The sequence below is a fragment of the Conger conger genome, chromosome 5 (assembly GCF_963514075.1).
Source record: "Conger conger chromosome 5, fConCon1.1, whole genome shotgun sequence".
NCBI lineage: Eukaryota > Metazoa > Chordata > Actinopteri > Anguilliformes > Congridae > Conger > Conger conger.
Genome location: NC_083764.1, coordinates 31,275,470 through 31,297,814, shown reverse-complemented (window position 1 = coordinate 31,297,814; position 22,345 = coordinate 31,275,470). Strand labels below are relative to the sequence as shown.

The window sequence follows — 22,345 nt, the reverse complement described above, 5'->3', positions numbered from 1 at the left end:
CTGCAGCATTCTGCATCAGTTGTAGGGGTCTGATGGAAGGCCAGCCAGCAGAGAATAGCAATAGTCCAGGCGGGACAGGACCAATGCTTGGACAAGGAGCTGAGTGGAGTGTAGGTGGTGAGAGAGGGTTGGATTCTCTGGATGTTGTACAGGAAGAACCTGCATGCCCAGGTCACTGTAGTGATGTTCTCGGAGAAGGACAGCCTGTTGTCCATCGCCACTCCAAGGTTTCTTGCACTAGGGGATGAGGTCACTGTGGTGTGAGATGGAAAAATCGGAGAAGGGAGAAGTTTGAGCAGGGATGAAGATTACCTTACCTGGGTTGAGCTTTAGATGGTGGTTGCCCATCCAGCTCTGGATGTCTCTCAGGCAGGCGGAGATATGGGTAGAGACCTGTGTGTCTGATGGGGGGAAGGAGAGAAAGAGTTGGGTGTCATCGGCATAACAATGATATGAGATGCCATGAGCAGAGATAACCGGGCCAAGGGGTCTTGTGTAAATGGGGAGGAGGAGGGGTCCGAGGACTGAGCCTAGGGGGACTCCTGAAACTCTGTGTACTATTGCTTATTATCCAAGTGAAGACTACATATCTAGTTATAAAACAATACCAGTTTGTTATCGGTAGCAACAAGCAAATTAGCTATAGCTAGCTTGAAGAATTTACAAATATCCACTTATGATACAATATAGGCAATACGAACATGGTAGCGATTTTTGGCATGTGACTATTGGAAAACAATTTCCATTTCAACTATCATCTGGATGAGGTCGTATCTATTGATCAAGGTAAAACATTTGTCTTTGTTTATAGAGGTCAAATTAAATTCTGATTCTTATTAATAACTTAAAATAAATTGTGTGACTGCCATTGCAAAACATGACTGCCGTTGCTTGCGACTGCCATTACATTATGAAAGGCACAAAAAAAATCATGATCATGATGTTTTTTGTGACTGACGCCACGTACTGGAAAAATGTATTCAAAGTTTCTCTTGACAGATGTACACCTAAAAATTGGGTGATCTGATTTACAAATCTAGATAAAAATGCCAGGAAATAAAAGCTGAAATTCGGATCTGCCATCGTGTGTACATCTTTTGTCCTAAAACTCGATTGTCCTTCAGTGTAAACGGAAAACGAAGCATTTGACATTGCTGTGCCAATACTTTGAGGGGACTGTAAATCATCTTAAATCGTTTTTAATAGGGATTAGAGACTCGTTTTATGGGTTGAATTTTCTGATTGCATTTTGGCGGATGGCTGCAGTTAGAGGCAGAGATGTTCACAAGTCATCCAATACAAGTCCAAGTCAAATCTCTGAGCTAGAGTCAAGTCTCAAGTCCCCAGAATGGTGCACCCTAAACAGTATGGCTATAGAAATTAATCACGATTCCTATGCTCATTGAAGATATAGAAACCAGAAGTATAGAAGACATATTTAGTATTTGACATGAAGTGTGTGACTGAAGAAGCAGTATTATTAGGGGCACACAAAAAGATAGTATAGTGGTTATTTCATTTATTTATTGATATATCAATTAACTACCACGCCTGAGCCAACATTTTGGCAAAGCCTTTCTCTAGATGGCTGGGGAAAGGCTTGCCAAAACTTCGTAATTGATATATCAATAAATAACCATTCTATTTTTTAAGAACTCTGTGTGACTCATGTGACAATGTAAGCATTACCATGGGCTGTCATATAAGATGATGGTCAATAATAGGGGCCGGTTACGTGATGGTCAATAATAGGGGCTGATTAAGCTTAATCCTGGACTAAATGCAGCTTTGTATGGATAATCGCCAATTGAATTTAGTCTAGGACTAGGCCTAATCAGCATCTGTGACTGTGAATAATAATAATTTGTAACTTTATTTGTAAACTAAGTTACAAAGTGTCGAAATTTGAATCACGTTGCAGTATTGGTTTATTAATATACTCTTACTTTTTAATTTGAAAATGTAAGGTAACTGTTAAGCATTTAATCATTCAAAAAAATCAAAATGAGGCTAGATATTGTTTATGCAAAACATCGGGAACTATGTAATCCTAAGGAATGCCATCGCACTATTGCATAGTAAAATTATAAATTTCAAAACCGCATGCAACTACAGTACATGCCAAACTCGGGTTCTGCGGTAGCTTTTAATGTTAACGTGTATTAAAAGCAAGCTCTCTCAAATACAGTTCATATTTGTATGACACTAGAATACCAAATGTCCACGCTACTAGTACATAACATCACCTAACAAGACATTAAAAATAACTTCCTGTCCTGCTTGGATATCGATCTTAAAGACCATACTGAAAGGTTCTTCAAATGGTGCAACCCTTGATCAGGCTCCAGATCAAAATCCCATTACATGGCCGTTTTTACTGAAAACGCCAACCTGAAGAAGTTTGTTTTAACATTACTGTACCTTACGCTTGCGGTTCTCTAGCTTGCAGAGCTTTTCGAGATCAACCATTTGAAATGCATGCCAACATCGCTACAACTTGGGAATCAACAAAATAAAATATCCGCTTCTTATATTATACTGAGTCTGAAACGCATCATTTGGCCAACACAACAGTTTAGCCAAGTTACGTTAATGCAACAGTGAACAGCGGTGGGATCAGCTCCGGTGCTGGTAAACTGACTAACCTTTTTGTATGAGTTTTCAAATGTCTGTTGAAATTTGACGTGGTTGCTCCTGTATCCTTTATTTTAATTCTGCACATTTTACTAGTTGCAAACATTTTGTTTGGCTTGAAGAACCTGAATAATTTAAACTGAAGGGCCACAACATGCGGAACTGTAATCTTAGTGAGCTATGCTGCTAGAAATTCAGCGTAGAATGTTGGTATGGTTGAAACTAAAAGGCGCACGGTGTGGCGTGTAAAATGACGTTGGGTGTGTTTTAACTAATTAATATCTTTCATATACATAATTGAAAAATAATAATTGTCTGTGATAGTATTCACTTCGTCATTTTTACGATGCAATTTGGCAGCCTCTTATTGTTCACGAGTCTTTATTGTCGAGTCTGGAGTCTGTGTATGTGCGACTCGAGTCTGAGTCGTTGACTTGTTCCTTGTCTTGTTCCTTGGTGTAGGGAAGAGCTTGATGAGGTGGTGCCATTAGTTGACTGCAGTGTAGTTTATAGTGTTTTTATCCAATTACTAAATGATTCTCCAGAACCACATTTTTCCAAGGTATGAAACGGATATGTCCAGTTTACTCTGTCAAATGCTTTTTCAGCATCAAGAATTATGTGTTTTTGCGTTTTTGTGTTTCGATAAATTCACTAGATTAAAGAGGCAGTGTGTGTTGTTTGAAGAATGTCTACGTTTAATGATACCGTTTTTTGTCAGGGTGGATTCAGAGATGAATAACTGATTCAAATAGTGGGCTTTAACTTTTAAAATCTGTATAAATGAGAAAGAGAGGGCGGAAACTTGAGCAGCTAGTTGGATATTTGTTAGTTTTAAGTAACATCAGCACTGTATTCACATGGGGTTTGTTGATTTTTATTTCCTTTACAATTCTCATGAACAGTGGTGTGAGAGTTTCTAGAATTCCACAGGGTAACCATCAGACCCTGAGGATTTATGTTGGACATGGATTGAGTAGCTTTTTCTAATTCCATTATTAAAAGTGGGGTGTCAAGGGCTTCTGATTGTTCTTCAGTGACCTTTCGAAGGTTAACATTTCTTTAGGAATTAATGAATGTCTGAAATATTTGGGTCTCTGTCAGAAGTATATACGTTTCTATAGAATGCCCAAAAGGTGTTCGGCCTAATATATTTGTGTCTACATGATGTTGCCATCTGAATCCTTTAACTTCAATGAATGACTTCTCTTTTGCTAGCCGATTTGTGAAGAATTTACCTGACTTATTGCTATATTCAAAATGATGTCCTGACTGTTGGATTAGAAGCTGTTTTTTGGTTATAATATAAAAAATCTTTCATGTTTTGTTTTATTTGATTTGTTGAATTATCTGCATGAACGTTACGCTTTTTTTCCCCAGATTGTGTTTTTTCTTCTATAAATGAAATTATTTCTCATCACATTAATACTTCAGAGGTTTCCCCTAGTTTGGCCAGTCAAACAGTGCCTAGCCCAGTCTCATATGCAACTTCAGTGACCCACTGGATAATAAAGTATATGTGGAAGCATGAACACAGGGATACAAAGGAATATTTAACTAAAAATGTGTATTCCGTCATAGCCATTTTCTGATAAAGTGATGAAAAAGCTGTTCACTGAATAGAAAAATAAACTAGATTAATTCCTGTGTAGTTATACCACATTATTCTTCTCTCAATATCTGCCACTGAATATGGAATACATCTCAAATCTTACCATTGGTTTTACACAGAGATGTCCCTTTCAAGATTCAGTGGTCATTTGGACAATCATTGTCTTGGACAGTCAGCTTTTGAAATACACTCATTTGCAATGCCCGTCTACCTTTTGAAATAGCTGCGAGTAAAACCATGTGATGTTTACCTTGTTGTGGAACTTTCCAATGAATTATGATTTGAGTCACATACCTCAACCAGTAGAGTACCCGATCTCCTTTCCAACAATGTATGATGTCCAATTAGAGCTTCCATACAGCGTAACAGCAAGGTACTTTGTGTTACGCATTCTTAGCTTATCGTTTCTCGTCTTCTGTAGCAAAAAAAAAAAAAAGATTTTTGGGAACGTCTCGGCATGGCTAAGCCATATCCTCGCCTAGCTAATAGGAAATTGGAGAGTGAGTCAGAAGAGGGGAGCGAGGGAGGCTCTTCCAAGCTGGACTGCATTATTTCTCTGGAAGAGACTGCATTTGTCCACGTTGAAGACTGTAAGTATTAATTTTATTATTTGCACTATTTTATTGTATGAGTTTATTTGCCACGTTTTATTTATTTTTTATTTTTAATGTTAAAGAATTTTTCCCTTTTTCTCCAAATTTGGTAGCCAGTTATACCCCATCTAATCCAATTGGTGCTAGCTGGGGATACATCGCCTTATGGCCCCGTCCCTCTGTGGCCCAGTAGGATCTTGCGACCCTGAGAGCGACACGCCTTCTCCAAGCCGTCTCGTCTCAATTAGACCCCTCCTCTGGGGCAGTGAGCCAATTATGCCACTCCACGAGAGCCAGCCAAATTTGGCTTTTGGCAGGACCAGGTATCGAACGGTCCTCGGTGTGCAGCTGCAATGAACTGCAACCGCAAGTCCGCTGCATCTTAACCTGTTGCGCCACTGCGGCTCTAATATTTGCCACATTTTGATCTACAACTGATAGATGGTCTTTGCAAACCAAACTGAGCATACTTGTGCATTATTTCTTTGGGGGATTCATCTAACTAATAGCTATGAAAAACAGCATTCGTTCCCTCACCTGACCTAGGTTAGGTTTAAACAGGGCTAGGTTTTAACCCATTATGGACTAAGGTGCCCTTTGGAAAACCCATAGAAAAACCCAGAAATCACAATGCATTTCAACAGTCATGCGTCTTAAAATTATCATATTACAAATAGAACGCTGCCGTCGCATCTGTCTGTTAAGGGAGATGTAATGTGCAGGTTGCTGGTCATAAAGCTGGTCTAGCTGGGTATGAGCTGGTCAACCAGGTACTGCTGATAGCTTGTCTGAGCTCGTAGATGGTCAACCAGCTACTGGCTGTTTCAAAACATAGCTTCAGCTGGTCAAACCATGTCAAGCTGGGAGCTGGTCTGAACTGGTGAACTTGCCACCAGTTGTTTCAAAACCTAACTTGAGCTGTTCTTTTTCAGCTGTGTGTGTGTCCGTTGGAATAATATATTTTTATTGTGCTTAAGGCAGGCTCTATGACTCTATGAGACTGTTAGTGTATCTATTGGCTATACTTGTCAGGGCAATAGAAAGTACTTTTTTCTTGTGGTATGTGCTACACGAATATAAAATTTCCTGTGGACTGATTATATATAATAGTGGAATGCATACAGAGGAATGTCATCTCAGGGTAAGCAACAAAATATTAAATTCATATAAAGTACAGAACAAAAGTGTTTTTTTTTATTTTTATTGAAGTACCGCAGTGTATGATTACATATTCACCGAGCACTTTATCAGGAACATTTTTACTTTATTACACCTACATATTCATATACAATCATGTAGATACATGAGTTTCAGTTAATGTTCACATCAACCGTCAGAATGGGGAAATGGGATCTTAGTGACTTTGACCGTGGAATGATTGTTGATGGCAGACAGGGTGGTTTGAGTTTCTCAGAAACTGCTGATCTCCTGGGATATTCACGCACACTCGTCTCTAGAGGAAAAAATCTATTGAGCAGCAGTTCTGAAAACAGAAACACCTTGTTAATGAGAGACGTCAGAGGAGAATGGGCGGACTGGTCAAAGCTGACAGGAAGGTGACAGTAACGCAAATAACCACACATTACAACAGTGGTATGCAGAGGAGAATCTCTGAATACACAACGCATCATAACTCATAAGTGGATAGGCTACAGCAGAAGAAGTCCTAATAAAGTCCTCACTGAGTGTATTTATGTATGTGTACCATGGTGTGTTGTGCTTTTTGAATAATGTAATTTGTTCCTGTTCTAACATTTCACCAAATTTTTGCAGGGATGAAGATTCTGGACCCTCTACCTATGCTCTGACTGCTGCTCCTTAGGCCTGCTGCTTGCTGCTGCTACTGTGCCCTGTTACTGTAGCTGTTCCTCCACTTTATTGACATCGCAGTGGTGAACAGCTTAATCATTCTCAAAGAGCTGGCTCTAGAGAAACTGCACACTCCCCTGGCCCAGAAGAAGTTCAGGGAGGTCCTCTGCACACAGCTAGCTAATGTGGGCATGGATAGCAGTGCACAGCAGGTGGCAACAGTGTTGTTCTTGTGATGTCCCTCTCTACAATGTGGCAGACAGCATCTGTTTCAGAGAGTGGCATAACCTGTGGAGACAGGCACTGAAGGACTGAGCATGCAGTTCACTGTCTTATGTCACCTTTCATTGTTCAGTTTGTATGCCTCAAAGGCCAACCCCTTGTCCATGCCATAGGAAGTGGTTACAGCACATTGTCTTCTTACAGGTTGATATTATAGTGGCATTCTTTTTTCTTAACCTCAAATAATTATTGTAATGAGTACTATGCTTTCTAACAGGGCTCTGGTGGGAAAATGTCAAATATAAATGCTTTATACTGGACTTTTTGTTTGGGGACGTTTTTTGGACCAAGATATTTTAAGACCCTATGCTGTTGATATAATATAATATAGTAATTCCCTCTTGACAATGATGTAGATGTCATGAGTCAAAACGACAAATATTTGTTGTAAAATGTTTATTTTATGATTTACAGCAATGCACAATTTAGCCATTTGGATAGATTACATTACATTACATTATTGGCATTTGGCAGACGCTCTTATCCAGAGCGACGTACAACAAAGATTAGAGACACTAAGGGACACCAGCATACAGCGTTTACATTTTGTTTTAGACACTAGTCTTGTCTATTGCCCTCAGGTTTTGTGCACTTGTGCTCAAGGAGTTCATAATCCAGAAAATGTATAGGATTGTGATTCTTAGTATTTAATTGCAAAATAAAGTTTTTTTTTAATTTTTTAATTTTTTTAATTTTTTTTAACATTTTCACCTACGTTGTTTGGTATTTGTAGCACTTTATTTATACCAAAATGAAACAATTTTTGAAGTATCTCTGATGCTCATCTCTGGAGTTCTAAAGCCTCAATGTAGAACACTGCAAAATGGTTGGGTGTTGCCAGATTTTGCGTGATGAGTGGCTTTAGTCTTGCCACTCTACCATAAAGGACTGATTGATAGAGTGCTGCTGAGATGGTCATCCTTCTGGCAGATTCACCCATCTGTGCAGAGGACTTCCGAAGATCTGTTAGATTGATTGTTGGGTTCTTGGTCACCACCCTGACCAAGGCCCTTCTTGCCTGGTTACTTAGTTTGGCCGGACTGCCAAATCACGAAAGAGTGCTGGTGGTACCAACTACTTCCATTTCACAATTATTGAGGCCACTGTGCTACTGGGAACTCTCAAAGCCTTAGAAATGGTTTCATCTATGCGCGCCACAATTATCACAGATGTCTACAAGAGAGCTCCTTGGACTTCATGGCTTTGTTTTTGTCCTGACATCCTGACATGCATGTACTTAGGTGTGTACATTTCAAAACTCAAGGATAATTAAAGCAACCTGCAGCTGACCACAATTTGGAGTGCCACAGCCAAGGGTCTGAATACTTAAGTAAATTAGAGATTTCAGTTTGATTTTTAAAAATGAGCAAAAATGTCTAAATACGTTTTCACTTTGTTATGATGGGTTTTTGAGTGTAGATTGATGGGTGAAAATGGCAGTTTTATCCTTTTACATTTCATTCTACAACCCTATAAAGTGCAAAAAGATTTTTGTTTTCTTTGGGAATGTATCCATTTCATGTTTACTATATTCAATGCTAGGTCGCATTTATTTTCTCTGAAATTAATCTGTAGAATTAAGTTATTTATCGATTCAAGTGCTATAACCTTTATTTCGGTTGTGGCGTAGTCTTGTGTATCTGTGGAGGAGTCCATCCTTTTTTTTGGGTTTTTTTATTTTTTTTTTAAATTTTTTTATCATTTCACCTCTGCTCTTGTGGAAGTTCAGAACTCAGACATGCACTTGGCATACCAAGCACTGTCGCTGGCATAGCTTGGTCTGCGTGTGTCTGCGGTCGTATCCAATCAGGTTCCTTAATCCCGTGTCTCATAACCCGTGATTCCTCCCTTTCATGCTAAAGTCGAGCCATGTGAATCCCAGGTAATCCCAGGTAATTCCAGGTAATTCCAAGTAATTTCCAGGTCGTGGGCAGGGTCGCGGTCCTGGGGCGTTTGACCCTTTTCACCCCACCATCAAACACGGGACAATAACCGTGTTGTTGCTTCTGTGTGAAAGTAACAATGGACACTACTTTCCACGTTAGAAAATAAAGTTTATATCAACAATTTTTTATTTTTTTTTGCCTCTCCTCTCATATACATTTCTAATACAATCCTGTTTCAAACACCTGTTTTACAGAAATATTTCCTCAAAAATATGATGTTACATTAGTTGTTGCAGTCAGCATCTCACCTGGGCAGGTGTGAGTGCAAAAAAACTTGTCAGTGAGCTCTTTCAGACAACCATTAAATGTAGTTAAATGAGTACCTATTTTTGGGACATTGAAGTCTAATGGTACTAACATGCCATTTCTTTAGTCTACTCCAAAATATACACTGAGGGTAAATGTGGAAGAAGTTTTATTGGGATGTAAGTTTATTTATTTTTATTATTTTTTTTTTTTTCTCTTCTTTCTCCTCTCCTTTCCTTCCCATTTTCATGCTCAGTTTGTCATTACTGTGGAATTGCCCAAATACAATTGGATTCCAATCAGATTAATGATTTAGTCAGTCAGAATTTCCAGTTTTGGCTTTGACTTTTTTTGTTGCTTTAGCAGTATGTTTAGGACAGTGGTGCACAACAAGGGCTGATCCGTTTCATGATTTTGTGCCAACTGGTCTTAATTATTTGATTGACTCGATCATATCTTTTCTTACATGTGTATGAGTACCAGCTACAGACAACATGCTTGAACCAGGGTCATTTATAGGGCTGTCAGCAAATTTAAAACTAGGCAATTGGTTGGAACAAAATCCAGTACGCAGACCAACCAGGAGCGCTCCCCTGATTTAGAATCTTTGTCCTATGAGTTTGGCGGCATTTGCTTGAACCTTTACAGATCAGACTGCAGAATTAATTCTGTTGCTGCAATGAGCAATTTCTTCATCAATCAAGGCAAATTAGCCAGTACCTGTGACAGCACTACATAAAACACAAACCTTTACCATAACACCCCAACCACCATTCAGAGATGAGCTGGTGGGTTCCTTTAGTTCCCAAGACCTTTTTCCCCAAACAATGCCATACTCTATAGATGCATAAAATTGTACCCTTCACCGGCAATATGTATAAAGGGTACATTTGGGAAATGTGATTCTTGAAGAACAAAAATCTACCTCTACTGTCACTTTATATCTGAGAGGTGTAGCCTGGCCATCCTGTTTTTGTGGCTGACTAGTGGTTTGCTTCTTGCAGTGTAGCCTCTGTGGTTCAGTTTGTGAAGTCTTCTCATTTCAGATGGTCTTCTAAACTGACATTCAGAACAATTTCCAATGACAACAAATGTGTTATAATAGAATTTGATTGGGAAGTAGATCGTCAAATTATGTGAATTGCATTCACAACGCAATGGCATCACATCCATAATGCTGGCATTTCGTCATAAAAACAGGACAAAAATATTAATATGTTCAGCCAAGCCTCTTACATGGAATAGATATCAAACTTGCATTAGACATTAAAAATGTTTTATAAATCTGTATAAATTCTTTTTATCGAAGGCCTGTAGCCTTTAGGCTACAGTTGTGTTCAAATAAATAGCAGTGCGTTAAAAAAAAGTGATAAGTGCAAAGATCTTTTAATGGCTTTTAGTTCAATATTTCAAATGTAGTGAAAGCATTACACATTCAATTCCAAATCAAAGCATTAGAAAATTTTATCAAGTCTGCGTTATTCTTTTACAGGAAGCAAAGAAAAGGCAGATAAAAAATGGCAGTGTCAACTTTTTTCTCTTCAAACCCTCTTCATAAACTGAAGACTTCAAGTCAACCAAATTCTGGCACCTAGAAACGGGTATTTCAGCCCAGGATGAACAAACTAGATTCCACAGTTCCTGTGAATTATTGGGTTTTGCTTCAGAAACTGCATTTTTTAATGTCACCCCACAAGTTTTCAAGGGGGCTGAGGTCGAGGGATTGAGCTGGCCACTCCATTACCTCAATCCTTTTTGTCTGGAACCAAAATGTTGCTCGCTTACTCGTGTGTTTACGGTTATTGTCTTGTTGAAACGCCCATTTCAGGGGCATTTGCTCTTCGGCATACGGCAACATAACCGAACACCGTAGTATCAAAAACATCCCCATACCGTGATTTTTGCACCACTATGCTACTGTGACTTGAATTCAGTACCTGGGGTGACCGTGCTATAATTTGCTACACTTCTTTATTCGTTTTCCCCTCTCCAATCGACTTTTTAATCAAATGACGTTGTTCCTCCGAACAATGTGTGGAACACCCATTTTACTTAGCAATTCATTATGACAATATATTTTATAACGATGTGTGCAACATTTGCTTCCCTTCTTCCTTAATGAAGGACAATTAATGACACCTAATTAAATCTCTAATTAAACTCCACAGTGCTATTATTTGGAACACGCCCCTTTCAATGAATGAGTCAATTACTCAGAAGAAGCGGCGTGCATGTCATGAAATTTGGGTCTGTTGTTTTTCTATTATACAACTACATCCACAAGTAAAGTATTTGTCATGCAGAAATCAAATTGAACAGTACAGTAGATCCTGCACTCTCTTGTATTACTGCTGCGTGGCCACGGTACAGATGTCACTCTTAAACATGTTGGGTGGACGTGAAAGGACAGCCTCATCTGTATTATGCTGTGGGATTTGAAGTATGTGTTGTGTCGGTTGTTACTCATGCAAAGTTGTCATGTCAAAATGGCCTACTATAAGGTCCCAATTTGCCTGGATTGTAGTTGTTGGTATTATGATTGTGTTTTTGTTTGCTGACTGGGGGGGGGGGGGAGGGGGGAGTGGCATCAACACAGTAGGCTTCGTTATTAAATGGCCAGAAATGGTAGGCTTTTCACACAGCAGCAGGCGGAGATGTTTTTGTAAGACTGAAGCATACACTCATACTTCCAGCCTTTATTTCTTGCCTATTTTTGAGGTTGGTGTAAAAGAATACATTCAGCCTTTAAAATTTTTTATTTATTTATTTATTTTTATTGGGGGCTCAACACCCCCTCTTTCACATGACTTGAAACTTTTAACGAGTGCCAAACTTGACCAGCCCACTGTGATGAGTGGCAGCTGGTTGATGGACTGGTCTGGTAATTGCCAATTTTCCACTTATCCGAGTGACACTCAAGCTTTCCCACTCAGCTTGCACTAGTCTAGGACCCTTCATTCATGGTTTTGCAACACCGAACACAACCACTTCAGATCTGTTGCATGGGCTTAGAAATCATTGGCATCCTGCTAGTTTCATAATCCTTTTGTCTCCCTTCTTTTTCCTCTCCCTTCCTCTCTTCCCATCACCCCCAGCCAAACCATTTGCCTCAAAAGTGAAGCAGATGAGACTACACAAAGAGGACTTTGAGATCTTGAAGGTGATTGGTCGGGGTGCATTTGGAGAGGTAAGAAACCATGCACAACACCACAGTCCCACTGGTAAAAAAAAAAAAAAAAAAAACCCCCAAAGAGATGAAAGGGTGCGTAACAGAATGAGTTCTTCACCCAAAGGGTCTTTTCCATGTACAACCCCATGGGAACAAAGTGAATAAGAATTAAAATCAGATATTGTTCTGATCGGTGGAGGAGAAGAAAATAACATATTTAAGATGCAAGTTAACGTTAATAAATTGTCGTGGCTTATTACTTTCGTTCTGCATAGCTTGCCATTTTCAAACCATACCAAGCCATACCAAGCACCAGCTTGTTGGAGAAGAGGATCTATAACCGATTGAGTTTAGATTGATCTGCGGGGGTTCCCCGTCCGGGCGCCGCGGTGGGCGCCGCCTCGCCAGCCTGGGGGCCGGGGCTCGGGTGGGCGCTGCCGCGGCGTTGGGGGCCCGGCTGCCCCGGCCCGCCCCTGGGCCCCGCGCCCCGGGGGGTGGCGTTTCCGTCCGCCTGCCCCCCGCCGCCGGCCCCGCGTGGTCGGGCGTGTGGCCACCTGGGGCCGGGGTGTGCGCGGGGGGCCCGATGCTTGGGGGCCACTGGTTGGCGGGGCCAGCCGCGCCGTGTTGCGCCTCTCACGTCCACCAACGTTCCACAGGAAGTGACAAACCTGCTCACGCCCACTTACATGCGCGTATACACATATACCACTTTAGTGAATATTTGGTTAATCTTGATGCTAACCTCACCTCTTGTTACAGCCAAGTCTTTAGTGTTGTAGTTGTCTTTGTACTGTCTTGAACGTACGTCTTGTTATGTTTTGTGTCTCTCCCCATCACTTGTGTCCCCCTCCCTTCCCCTCTCCTATGCCACTCCCCCCCCCCCCCCCCCCCCCCCCCCCCCTCCCCCTCCGGCCCCCCTCAATCTGCGGCGTGGGGGAGGAGAGCAGTAACAGCCTACTCATGGAAGAAGACGAAGACGAAGACTCGCTACTTCACCCCCCCCCCCCATCTCATATCCCATCCCCATATGCCTAAATAAAGTATGAAATAAGCAACAGGGGGAACATCTGACACCTCTGGAGGAATACAAGGGTACCAATACTCCCCTGTTATAGATCAAACTGGCCCCAAAACACACGGCACCCAGATAAATCATACTGCTTGCCCAAGATACCGGGGACACAAAATTTTTTTTTTTTTTTTAATTAAGTAAGCATTACATTAGTATTGCTGTGGCAATTGTGGTCAGGTTATTTGCTTTAATTATCCTTGAGATGGGCCTTGTTCCAGAGCCTGACCCCAAGCCTAATGTCTTTTTTAGAAAATGAGTCCTTACCTGGCCCGAAGCTTCCGACAGGACTTTATTTACTTCCTTCAGACTCGGATCGGATTGCAGGCCTCTAAGCCTAACTAATACATTTGTTCGTCGTTAACGCCACTAACCTTAGCTAGCTTGCTAGTTTACGTTACACCAGAGACAAAAAAACATTTGATATCAGGACACTACCAGATAACGTGCAGTTATTGAAATAACTCGTTATGAGACATCATTTGCTTTGCCCGTGTTTGGTGGTTTTGCTGGTATTTCGATCCGAGGATGTTGTATTTTTTTTAGTGCCAACTCCTTTTGTAAATCAAAGGACACTTTAAACTCACTCATTTTATTTTACTTTGGTAGGCTACTAGCGGCGAGATGATGATAACGTCAAGTTACTTTCATCTTGATTTCAAAGTAGATAACAGTGATCTACAAACGCAGAGTAATATTAAAAGATGTGTGAACATTCCATTTAGCCGTGCGTATATCGTGGATATTGGCACGGCTGGAGCGTAAACTGACCAATAGAGACAATGGACCAGACCTATCTGTTGTATCATTTAAAATATATGATGGGTTAAATATCAGTGTAACCTCTGACTAAGAATATAGACCTATATGCCTTCTCTGTATCTTTGCATACTTTCCGCCAGTGTATTGCAAGCCCGGCAGCCTATGTTGACCCCTGCTGGGCTTTTTTTAAAGTTATTTTTTAAACAGTGGGGTGGCTTGGTTGGAAAGTTCACCAGTAACATCTGTTGGTTAAAACGTGAACGCACTATAGGAAAATGGCTGTTCTGAGGTCAGTGTGTAAAGTTACCTAGAAAGCCACCATTTCTTATTTAGTAGGCTAACTAACCTCGTTACAAACTGCCTTATAACCTCATCTCGTCAGTAAGTAAACTATTTTTATATTAACTTAAGCTGTGTAGGAAACATTAAACTTGTTGCATATGAGTGTAACGTTTGATACATTGTAACGTGACATGACTTTTTAATCGCCATTGAAATAGCGACTTCACTTGTTTATTAGTAACATTAGCATGATGACATTGATGTGCAGGACAACGTGGTCATTTAGCTAACTTCACTAGCTAGCCAAACAATCAGTAACATAGATACTTCCTGAGTGACATTTAGGGATAATGCCAAGGAGGAAAGGTAGACTAAAAGCCAAAAAACCTTGAACAGTATTTTCAGATGGCCAAATACTGGAGGTGATTGCGATGAGGAAGAGACTGGATAGTTTAATGCAACATTCTAGCAATACGACTTTGCTTGCTTACACCTACCCAGTCTCTTTTTTACTCCAGTGCTCATGTAGGAGAGTGCACAATTGTAATGCACCAAGTGCCGATTTTTCCATTTTTTCAATTTGCGTCTCTTGGTTGATCTAGCACAGTAGCCAATCAGGACTTGAATAAAGGCTAAAGGAGCCCAGTTTGGGGAGTTGTATTTTTTTCCCTCATGAGGTTTTTTTTTCCTAATCCCACACTGGGCCCCCCTACTGTGCAATGACAATAAAGCTATTCTATTCTATTCTATTCTATTCTATTCTATTCTATTCTATTCTATTCTATTCTAATACAAGAGTTTTGTGAGTGACATATTCTTTACTTTTATATTATTTATTTTCATTTATTTTGTTGTTGCATTCCAAGGCTGTACATTATTGTAAGATTCAGTAACCAATCATGACTTGAATACAAGTTGTTTGTAGAGTGCAAAACCTTGATATTATTTATTTAAATGTATTTTGTAATTGAAATGTGCCAAGCATTCCAAGGCTGTAAGAATCAGTAGCCTATCATGACTTGAATACAAGTTTTTTGTTGTGCAAAAACATTGATATTGTTATTTTAACTGAATGTATTTTGTTGTTTAAATCACATAATTGTACAGACTGTACATTGTTGTCAGATTTTTTGTAAGACTCTATATAGCTGTTGATTTTTTTAAATGTGTGTGAAATAAATGACTTATTTCACATTACGTAGGCATATTTTCAAGTCTGTGTTATAGCTTTTTTTAATATTCTCCGGGCCCCGGGATGCCGGCTCCCATCAAAAGATACTTGCCACCAGGTCTAACAACTTTTCTGGGGAAAACCCTGCTTTATATATCCCTTCATCATTCTGTCACTTCAGTACATTAACAGTAGCTCTTCCTATTGTTTTTTTTTTTCAAAGAGCGTATCAACGAGTGCATCTACTCGGCTCTGACTGCTGATGGGCTTCTGATGGCTGTTAATTCATTCCAAATGTTCTTTGGGGTGGTGTGGGGAAAGGAGGCAGTGTTAGTGCATATGAAGTCTTGAGACACTGAATTAGTCAATAAATGGCCATTTAATTGACCCAATAAGCTATGACCAGCTTGAAGCCAGCTGGTCAAACCATGCTGAGTATGGAGCGGGTCTGAACTCTTCAACCGTTCAGCAGGGTTGTAATTGGTAAATAGTCTGCATTTATATAGCACCTTTATCCAAAGCGCTGTATCAGCAACACTCTCACTGCCAGACGACTTACCTCCTGAGCCAGTGTCGCCTAATTGTCTCCCATCAACACGGATTTGTATTTGCTAGCAAGATCACGTTCTCTCATGTCTCATTAGAAGTATCCCAGTATCCCAATATCATCCAGTCAGCTAGCAAGGTAGATTAAAAACTACTTTTAAAAGCGTAACTATAACGAGTTATGTAGCAGTAACTATTTACTGCTATTTTTCTGTGTAGCTAGAGCTAGTTAGCTAGTGAATTCACTTTGTCTGTGTTTATGATCGTTTGGCCCAGCTAATGAACTAACATTGCTGGCAATTTAGCTGTAAGTTTTCGGTTTATTTATGCCGACCTAGCTGGTCTCTTTATACATGTTGGAAAACCTGCCAGGAACTGTATTATTTTTTAGTTTACAACATTTATCTAGGCTGCCAATAATTTGGAAGCCCACTGTAAATGGTGGCTTTATGCCACATAGTATTACATTTTTACATTTTACATTTTAGTCATTTGGCAGACGCTTTTAATCCAAAGCAACTTACAAGTGCATAAGTTCTACCATAAGTCAAAGCATCACATCCAGAAACTAGCAAAATACACATGAAATGCTGTTCTAAACATAGTCTGGATAAGAGCGTCTGCCAAATGCCAATAATGTAATGTAATGTAATAGTTGTCATAAGTGCATATTATTATTATTTTTTTTTGCAAACTGTTTATTATTGTTGTTTATCGCCCCCCCGGGTCCTCTGGGGAACTTCTTGGATGCTTTTCAGTTAAAGCAAGAAAGTCAAGGTTGAGGTGGGAGGCATAGGCAGATATGAAGTCTGCTTTCTGGACGGCGGACTGGCAGTTCCAGAGGCCACCAGCCACACAGAGATCAATACCAGGGGATCTGGGAGGGAAGATGAGGTTAGAGATATTCTGCCCATGTTGGCGGGAGGCGAACCTCCTACCTGACTGGGACCTGGGGAGAGGAGAGAGGACAGGGATGGGAAGGAAACACATGGAGGGAACTAGGGAGGACAAGAGGAATACTACACAGTGGAATGAGGGCAGGCAGCAAAAACAAAATCAAACATCAGGCTCTCGGACAGCCTGGATGGACACCCGTAGATAGACACCCCCGACTTTGTACACCTGCAACTTCGTATGCCGAGGCAAGTAGCCGAGGCTGCCTACACAACTGCTTAAATAACACTGACGCTGAATACAGAAAATGCAACCAACCCACTGCAGAACGCTAATGCACACTGAAGTGAGTTCAGGTGTGCCAGTAATTATACCCTGAGCAGGGTGCAAAGTATTGGCTCCTCCAACAACAAAAGCTGTGGCCTGCCAGCCAGTAAAACAATAGCCTAACTTAATAGCCTAGCTCACCTGAGAGAAACAAACACCTAACCCAGTTTCACTGAATCTAAATAAACACCACTTGTAATAGCTAACAAACAAACAAGTACACAACAGAACACTATAATGACAACTAAACTGAATTTAGAATCAGCAAGCAAACAAATAATACTTAACTAATCCAGGAGAAAATGCAACCAACCCACTGCAGAACACTAATGCACACTGAAGTGAGTTCAGGTGTGCCAGTAATTATACCCTGAGCAGGGTGCAAAGTATTGGCTCCTACAACAAAAGCTGTGGCCTGCCAGCCAGTAAAACAATAGCCTAACTTAATAGCCTAGCTCACCTGAGAGAAACAAACGCCTAACCCAGTTTCACTGAATCTAAATAAACACCACTTGTAATAGCTAACAAACAAACAAATACACAACAGAACACTATAATGACAACTAAACTAATGACAACAAGCAAACTAATCCAGGAGAAAATGCAACCAACCCACTGCCGAACACTAATGCACTAATGCAGGCTTATAGGCATCGCGTGTTTGCAAAGGATATTTCTCACACTGTGGTGCTGTGGTGATAGCCTAATCTATGTACATACAGTATACTGTATGCAGTGCAGTGTCATAGAAAATGTTACTTAAATAAGTGATACACTATCAGGCAATCTTAATGCTTGTTTCAGGATTATCTTTTGAATTTCATATGATAGTAATTTCCAGTGAAGGGTATATGCATAATAATGCCAAGTAGCCTATTAATTAAATGGTGTAAAAACTAAAGAAATTAATCACAACATTTAAAACATTTCACACATATTTTAGTGATGAATAAAATAACACTGTAAATGCTTCCAGTGAGTCTTGTTAAGTCTGTCTGCACCCTCTTCTTGTTGTCCTTATCTTTCTGTTTCTGACATTTCCCGTTGTGACTCAGGTCGCTGTGGTGAAGGTGAAAAATACAGACAAGGTGTTTGCCATGAAGATCCTCAATAAATGGGAGATGTTGAAGAGGGCAGAGGTACGGAAATAATACTCAGTCATTATTTAATGTCATTGTTTATTTTCTCGTGTCTGAATTATTACAGTGGTTTGAGAGTATTCAGAACCCTTCACTTTTTGCATATTTGTGTTGTATATTTGAATTTAAATGGATAAAATTGCCATTTTCGCTCATCAATCTACATTCAATAAACCGTAATGACAGCATGTTTTTAGAACTTTTTGCAAATGTATTAAAAATCTAAATTCAGGAATTTAGATTCAGGCCCTTAATTCAGTACTTTGAAGAAGCCACTTACACCTTACACCAGCAATTACACCTTTGAGTCTTCTTGGGTAAGTCTCTACAAGATCTACATACCTAGATTTGGGCAGTTTATCCCATTATCCCTGGCAGATCCTCTCAATCTCTATCACAGTTGATGGGAAGTGTATGTGAACTGCCATCCTCAGGTCTCCTTGCAGATTTTTTGATGGGGTTTAAGTCTGGGCTTTGACTGGGGCCACTCAAGGACAGTCAGAGACTTGTCCTGAAGCCACTCCAACGTTGTCTTGGCTGTATGCCTTGGGTCATTGTCCTGCTGAAAGATGAACCGTCACCTCAGTATAAGGAGCTGGTTTTCTTCAAGGACCTCTCTGTATTTGGCTGTATTCATCCTTCCCTCAATTCTGACCAGTCTCCCTGTCTCTGAAAAGCATCCCCATAGCATGATGCTGACCTGACCACAATTTGGAATTTGGAATTCAGAACAGGGTCTGAATACATGAGAGATTTCAGTTTTCGATTTTTAATAAGTTAGCAAATAATTCTAAAAACATGTTTTCACTTTTGCCTGCGGGCAGGCGGGCGGGCGAGCGATTGAGGCTGTATTAACATTTCTTGAGAATGTTGGGAGGAAAAAAGAGGGTTTGGTATTTTCACTCATCCATTTCCATTGTGACTGTTATATGTCTATGTTTGTAACCTTCATTGTTTTAAGGTAGATTAACTATGTCTTTAGAATACACATTAATAATTTTGTAACTAAATAAATCTGGTTGCAAGTTGTGCATTTTGATGAAGATTGATCCAACACGTTGCTCTGCCTATAACTGAATTTGGCGATTTAATTTATAATTCATATCTTTGATAATGATTACCAAATTAAATCAAACATATTTGACATGTTTGTTAAGTGAGGTGTTTTAACTGTTGACACACTTGTTCAGTATTGGACATTTAAATGAGGGTGTTGACTGTTACAACAGCTGGATTCAAAAGTTGCCGCTTTAAACACATTTGAATTAATCCTCGCTTCCCCGACACCTTCTACAATACCCTTGTCAAACCACATTTACAGTACTGTGTGCACTTCTGGGTACTGCACTATAGGAAAGATGGAGGCACTGGAAATGGTTCAGAGAAGGGCAACAGATTGATTCCATGTATAAAAGATAGGAGTAAAGACTTAAGATGCTTAATCTCTTTAAGCTTCGTAAAAGGAGACTTCTAAAAAATACAAATTAAAAAATTTAAAAGAATTGATTGAAGCTATTAAAGGAATTAACAAACTGAACTACACTCGATTCTTCAGGTTGATTTTGGTTAGCAGAACGAGAGGGCATAAATGAAAACTGGCAAAGGATAAATTCCACATAGATATCAGGAAATATTATTTTAACACGGAGAGTGGTCATTGTGTGTAATAGCTTGCTAGGTAGTAAAAAAAATGGCAGCCTTTCTATTGATGAAATAACCATTCACTACATGGTTGTGTTTCTTTGGAAGAAGAAACTTATGTTATGATTTAGCCCAGAACATACAATTAAAATATATACAATTGTGAATACAAATATAAGTGCAAATAGTAAAAAAAGGAATTCCAATTAGATTTTGGTGCAAGATTTTTGACATTGTGATCTTGCTTACTGAGTAAACTTGAGTGCACTATAAATGGGATAAACAACCAATAGAGACCCTGTATTCTTAATTCAATATAAATAGCCTATTTTGAAAGTTCAAAGAAAAACTCCCAACAAATGCAGGCAGGCTGATTCCACTATGTGTAACAGTAAAAAAAAAAAAAAAAAACCTATTTAAGAATTTGGCTTCATCTCTATTGAAGTCCACATAATTCCCTCCAATCTGAGGCAACCCAAGGGACCCAACTCAATCAACAAATCAATTTCAATTTCAACTGCTGACCAAACTGAAATTAGGTAAAATTATAGAAAATGGTGTAAAGTCAGAGTATAAAAGGGAGTAAACCTAATTATGAAACCAATCAAACACTCTTATTTGGAATGCTGTGATGCTGAAACAAAATCTCAATACAAATTTGAATGCTAATGGGCCCTAAAAAGATCATCATTTCATAACTGAAATTATGCTGCTGTACGGATACTTTTGTACTGCAGTGTACATATGCAAATAGGAAACACACAGGACAACCATAAACAATAAAACACTATAAATTTAAAAATGGTAGGCCAAAGTTTAGAGTCTAGATTTAAAAAGGGAGATGAACAATAATAATATGATAATTATGTTCAATAATAATAAATATTGCACTTACGATGACTGTCTTCTTGTTTAGAACAGCCCTTTATGCATATTTTACTAGTTACGGATTTGATGCTTTAACCTGTGGAAGAACCTATGTAAGTCACTTTGAGTTAAAAGTCTCTGCCAAATGACTAAAATGTCAAATGTCAAATGTCAGCTGTTCCACAGCCTCAGAGCAAATGCTGAAAATGCACGGTCACCCTTTAACTTAAATTGGGACCATGGAACAGCTAAGAACTTGATCTAAGAACCTCAGAGACCAAGGAGTCAAGTAAGGGGAGAGTAGGTTTATGATATATGAGGGAGCCAGCTCATTATGTGGTTTAAAAACAAAAAGTAAAACTTTAAAATGGATTCTAAATGGTGCGTTCCATTTGTACTGGGAAGTCGGAATTTCCGAGGTCCCAGTCGGACATTTCAACTGGAACGCCCCCTGAGGTGGGATTTCCGGAAAGTCGGAAGGACCGAGTAACCCCGAGTTAGAAATCCGAGATGGCTGCTCCGTGCGTCAACGGTTAATAAAATCTCTCGTAATGTATTATTTAGCACTTCTGTTTTGTTTTTGTGTAATTAAATAAGTGGTATACGTAGCACTGTCCAACGTCTATCTGTGGACGTGATTTTATACCTGCGCATACTATGTCCCCGGGGGGAGCATATCAACTCACTGACAACTTTTAGGATTACCTACTTAATCATGTGATTATCTAATCAGCCAATCATGAGCAGAAAAGCATCTCAGAGTGCACAACATGTTGAACCTTGCCACTTCTGCCAGCCAAGAACAGAAAGCTGAGGCTGCAGTGGCAGCAGTGCACGATGACTGACACTGGTCAGAGAAGCTCATATGGGGTCATTGTGTTCCGAAGATCCTATACAAAATGTAGATAATAGCATTGATATGTGCAATTACTTTTGTAGAAGTATACAATGAGGTAACAGACAGCAATACTTCCTCCAGAGAAATTATAAGTAAACAATGGACATTCTAGCAACGTTTCTCCCAAGTTTTTGGAACGAGAAACTATGTAGTTACCATAGTGATTTGAAAATGGCAACATGAAAAAAGGAATGAATGCAGAAAACCAGCCCAGCCCTGGTTGAACATTATAGGAAATCTGCCCTTGGTTTTAAAAAGTGTCAAAACATGAACACGAACAACATTGGTTTTCATGTGATGTTCATGTTCATGTAATGCTGGTCAGTTTATTAACAGAGCAATAGTCAGGCAAGAAACTTGCATGATTCTGGCTAGGATATATAATTTCTGAACAAACCTAATATTGATCTGGGATTAGGTTGTGGCTAGGGGAAGTAAAATGGGAATTTTGACGGTTT

The 22,345-nt window shown here is 39.6% G+C and overlaps 1 protein-coding gene across 2 annotated transcripts in view; it reads left to right on the top strand.

Annotated features, from left to right (window-relative positions):
- LOC133128378 (serine/threonine-protein kinase MRCK alpha-like) overlaps positions 1 to 22,345 on the top strand; it is a 159,555-nt gene that overhangs the window by 11,803 nt on the left and 125,407 nt on the right. For both annotated transcript variants that reach the window (XM_061241830.1, XM_061241828.1), the window contains exons 2-3: positions 12,218 to 12,309; positions 18,398 to 18,481. In XM_061241830.1, the coding sequence (XP_061097814.1) occupies positions 12,218 to 12,309; positions 18,398 to 18,481 (176 nt within the window). The remainder of the gene's footprint in view (positions 1 to 12,217; positions 12,310 to 18,397; positions 18,482 to 22,345) is intronic.